Source organism: Pongo pygmaeus, chromosome 8 (assembly GCF_028885625.2).
Source record: "Pongo pygmaeus isolate AG05252 chromosome 8, NHGRI_mPonPyg2-v2.0_pri, whole genome shotgun sequence".
Lineage (NCBI taxonomy): Eukaryota > Metazoa > Chordata > Mammalia > Primates > Hominidae > Pongo > Pongo pygmaeus.
In genome coordinates, this window is record NC_072381.2 from 62,290,942 (window position 1) to 62,295,960 (window position 5,019).

At 42.4% G+C, this 5,019-nt stretch overlaps 1 protein-coding gene across 1 annotated transcript; it reads left to right on the forward strand.

Moving 5' to 3' along the window:
- Nucleotides 1-2,393: 2,393 nt before the first annotated feature.
- On the forward strand, nucleotides 2,394-3,939 carry LOC129045243 (clusterin-associated protein 1-like). The gene is given in 3 exon segments (XM_054503716.2): nucleotides 2,394-2,441; nucleotides 2,444-3,053; nucleotides 3,056-3,939. Coding segments are annotated over 3 exon segments (1,242 nt in total). The 5' UTR covers nucleotides 2,394-2,420; the 3' UTR covers nucleotides 3,667-3,939.
- The last annotated feature ends 1,080 nt before the right edge of the window (nucleotides 3,940-5,019 follow it).

The following is a 5,019-nucleotide window of genomic DNA, read 5'->3' on the forward strand; positions in this document are numbered from 1 at the left end:
ATGCTGATTTTGTATTCTGCAAGTTTAGTGAATTTATGAGTTCTAATAGTTTTTTGTGTCATCTTTAAGTTTTTCCAAATATAAGATTACATTTTCCCATTCCATTTTGAAGAATAGTTTTACTGGGTATAGCATTATTGATTGTCACTTTTTTCACCACCTTGAATATGTCATCCCACTGCCTTCTGTCCTCCAAAGTTTTTGATAAGGAATTAGCTATTAATTTTATTGAAGATCCTTTGTACGTGATGAGCCACTTTTCTCTTGCTGCTCTGAAAATTCACTCTTTTTGTTCTTATCTTTTGACAGACTGATTATGATTTGTCTCATTGTACATCTCTTTGGGTTTATCCTGCTTGGAGTTAATTAAACTTCTTAGATGTGTAGATTAATATTTTTCATCAAATTTAGGATATTTAGTTTTCTCAATATTCTTTTTGCTCCTTTCTCCTACAACTTTGTTATGCATATGTTGGTACACTTGGTGTCCCACTGGTCTCTGATACATTCTTCTGCCAGCTCAGATCTGCTGTTGAGTCTCTCTTGTAAAATTTTCATTCCAGCTGTTGTAATTTTCAGTTCTAGATTGTCTACTTGTTTCCTTTTTATGATTTATATCTATTAACTTTTTAAAGGAAAACATCATTCATATACTTTTGTTTACTTCTTTAGACGTGGTTTCACATTTTTTGCATGTGAGATCTATGGAGATGTGAAGGATTCTGGCAAAACAGAGGAGTAGAGAGGCTGTTAGGAGCCAGATCATGAAGGATCTGGACACCAGCTTCAAAGGTCTGGGCTTGAGTTAAGGCATGTTGGGTGGCACTGAAGGCTTTTGATCACGGGATCAAATTGATTTTGTAGGAAGACCCAATCTCAGGAAGTGAATAGATGGGTCAAAGACTTAGAAATAGGTTAAAGAGTCTTTTTTTTTTTTTTTTTTTTTTTTTGCCTGAAAAAGGGCTTTTGAAGTGGCAGTGCAAATGGAAAGGAACGGTCAGATGCCATGGTCTTATAAAGGATGGATAGTCAGGATTTGGTGACTCAATGAGGAGGCCAAGGAAAGCAATCACTGCTGATGTTTAGGCTTGGAAACATGGTGACTTCAAGAAGAGCAATTTGAGAAGAGCTAGAAGAACAAAGACATATTGAGTAAACAAAAAATGTATGGAGTGGTCGCTCCATAGCAGACCCTGTGCTTGTCATGGTGAACAAGACAGACATAGTTCCTAAACATATGGCACATATAGTCCAAAGGAGGCAAGTGAACAAAGTAAATTGCAATGGGGCAGTGAGGGAAATTAAGCAGTGTGCTGAGACAGAGAGCAGTCAGAAGGACTCATTTTAGATTAAGGATGTCAGTAAAAAAATGGGAAGTGGCCATGTTTGGGACTAAAACTTCAGTTGTGGACTTACTATTTGATAAAGCAGGCTGATAGATGTGTAAAATTATTTCATAGACTGTTGGAAAGGCAGAATGAAACCCAGGAGAAAAGTTGAGAATGGATGCAAAGGTTTGGGAGTTACTGGCAGGGATCTCTGAGGGAGGTTATGTTCATTTGAATTGGGGGTGGGGTGAGGCAGCAACAGGATAAAGAGTAGTTACTGGGACCAGAGAAGGCTCAAGTGGATGGACAGGGGCAGAAGCTCATCCTCACCATCCAGGGTGAGTTTCCAGGAGAATGGCAAATATTGTGGAGGAAAGGAGATGGGAGTGATGTGTAGAAGGACCTGTAATGGTCTTTGAGGATTTTCCCCTGTTTTTATTAAGGATATGGTGGTGAAATTCAGCTCCTGTGGTTAAGGGTGTGAATTTTGGTAGACAGGAAAGGGGCTGGTGAAGCCACTCTTTGGAGAAGTTTGGTGATGAAGAGAGAGTGACTTGAAGATGTAACAGGGCTGGGGAAGGATTCTTCTTGTAGGGAGAAATGAAGTTTCATTTGTGTTTTGGCAATAGGAAAGTGGCAAGTTGACTGAAGGTGTAGCTCAAAGCATTAGAGCAGGGTTCTAGAAGAATTGGGGGTGGGACAAATCAGAGGAAGACAAGTACTTCATAAATCACCTTTTCCTCCACTCCAGGAGGGGAAAATATAGAGGCAGACGTTTTGAGGTATGGAGGATGAATACTTGGAAGGAATGAGGGGTACACTGCAGAATTTGCTTTATATACCTCTGAGCCACTTGGTAAAGAAGGAAAGAAAGGCAGAGGTTGGTCAAGTACTTGAGTGAGGATGAATTTTACAATGTCTTCTGGGGCAATGGACGAATAAAGTGATTGATGGCCAACTCTGTGGACCCACTTGAAGTTTATCCATTAAAAAGATGTATGAATGCCTGCTCTGCCTCAACTTCCTCATTTGTATACTAAGTAAAGTAATAGTGCTGAGCTGCGACCCTGGGCTCCTGGGGACGTGAGCGTCATGTCTTTCCGCGACCTCCGCAGGCTGATTTCACAGAGATGATGAGAGCCCTGGGATACCCTCGACATATTTCTATGGAAAATTTCCGTACACCCAATTTTGGACTTGTATCTGAAGTGCTTCTCTGGCTTGTGAAAAGATATGAGCCCCAGACTGACATCCCGCCTGACATGGACACTGAACAGGACCGAGTTTTCTTCATTAAGGCAATTGCCCAGTTCATGGCCACCAAGGCACATATAAAACTCAACACTAAGAAGCTTTATCAAGCAGATGGATATGCAGTAAAAGAGCTGCTGAAGATCACATCTGTCCTTTATAATGCTATGAAGACCAAGGGGATGGAGGGCTCTGAAATAGTAGAGGAAGATGTCAACAAATTCAAGAGTGATCTTGGCTCAAAGATTGCAGATTTGAAGGCAGCCAGGCAGCTTGCGTCTGAAATCACCTCCAAAGGAGCATCTCTGTATGACTTGCTCGGCATGGAAGTAGAGTTGAGGGAAATGAGAACAGAAGCCATTGCCAGACCTCTGGAAATAAACGAGACTGAAAAAGTGATGAGAATTGCAATAAAAGAGATTTTGACACAGGTTCAGAAGACTAAAGACCTGCTCAATAATGTGGCCTCTGATGAAGCAATTTAGAAGCCAAAATTGAAAAGAGAAAATTAGAACTGGAAAGAAATCGGAAGCGACTAGAGACTCTGCAGAGTGTCAGGCCATGTTTTATGGATGAGTATGAGAAGACTGAGGAAGAATTACAAAAGCAGTATGACATTTATCTGGAGAAATTTCAAAATCTGACTTATCTGGAACAACAGCTTGAAGATCATCATAGGATGGAGCAAGAAAGGTTTGAGGAAGCTAAAAACACTTTCTGCCTGATACAGAACAACCTCAAGGAGGAAGAGAAGCGCCTGCTCAAGAGTGGAAGTAACGATGACTCGGACATAGACATCCAGGAGGATGATGAATCCGACAGTGAGTTGGAAGAAAGGCGGCTGCCCAAGTCGCGGACAGCCATGGAGATGCTCATGCAAGGAAGACCTGGCAAACGCATTGTGGGCACGATGCAAGGTGGAGACTCCGATGACAATGAGGACTCGGAGGAGAGTGAAATTGACATGGAAGATGATGATGACAAGGATGACGATTTGGAAGACGAGAGTGTTTCTCTTTCACCAACCAAGCCCAATCGAAGGGTCCGGAAACCTGAACCCCTGGATGAGAGTGACAATGACTTCTGACCCTTTTGCCAAGGGACCCTGGCAGATTAAAACCCTCAGACTTGTAGGTAAATGGGAACTTAGAAGGTTAGGAAGGCAACGCCTGTTTTGTTCACTAAGCTGGCTGGACTCATGATCACTGAAGCAATATTTATTTCTGCTTTAGCCTCCTATGTTTGCATTCCATGAAGCTTAAATAAGAATTGAAGCAAATCCCTAAGATTTATTTTTTTCCACCTTATTTATCTCCTAAAACTTGAGGAATGCATGTGTTCTTAGTGATTCACATCCACCGGACAATACTCAAGGAGAAATAAGCGCTGACGCCACACAGGTCTTGGCTGCTTTTGTTACTCTACATTTTCTCTGAGACACCAGCAGAGTTGGGGCTGGAACTGCGCACTGGGGACTCACGTTTGGAATCGTAGGGGAACATCTGGCTGTTAATCACTTGCACAGTTGAGAACATTTCCTGTATGTCGGCTTTTAATTCTAGCTCTTATTTCATTTTGTAATCTTATTTTCTTTCTTCTGCATGTTCACAATACCAAGCATTAAATGTATTTAAAAAAAAAAAAAAGTAATAGTGCTGACCTCTTTAGGGTTGTGAGAAGGATTAAATGAGTTAATTCATGGAAAGCTTTTACAACAGTGCCTGGCACTTAGTAAGCACTCAACAAGTAGTTACTACTGCTATTACATGCTAGGTGCTGTGTGAGGTAAATAGAGATCTCATCAGAGTTATTATATTCTCCAGTAGCTCATAACAAACACAGAGGTAGAACAGAGTCAGCGGGTAATGGAGGTGCCCTGGAACTGAGGATTGGGAGACTGTTGCGGGACCATAGGGGTTTAGAGTCAGGTAGGAGCAGCCCTGGAGTGTGTGGCTCCTGTGCTTACTCTCAGGTAGGTGTCAGTACTGTGGCTGAAGGGAAGGAGGTGGTGACCTTGTTCAAAGCAGGTTCCTGGCCAGGAACTGAGCAGTGGTGGGAGAAGGGGGAGGTCAAGGTAGCAGAGGAGACAGTGAGGGCTACAGCTCATGGGAAAGGATTTTGTAAGGATTTGGTCCAGCCAAGTGGTTGAGGAAGGACTGTGGCCCCACCAGGAAGCTTGCCTATAAATTAGAACCAGGGTTGATGCTCATTATCTAGCTTAGACACATACTGTGAGGACTGGGGCAAGACAGGTGGGGACTGTGTCTCGGTGGGAAGGGGTCAGGCATGAAGTTGGTGAAGAAGAGAGAATAGAGACTAGCATGGAGCACTTACTAATGCCAACAGCTCCCCTGGGAGTTTATAGAGTTGGTATGAGCTTGTGTTTGAAAGTATAGGGAAATGAAGTCTCAAAGAGTAGCATTCAGCATTGTACCACTAA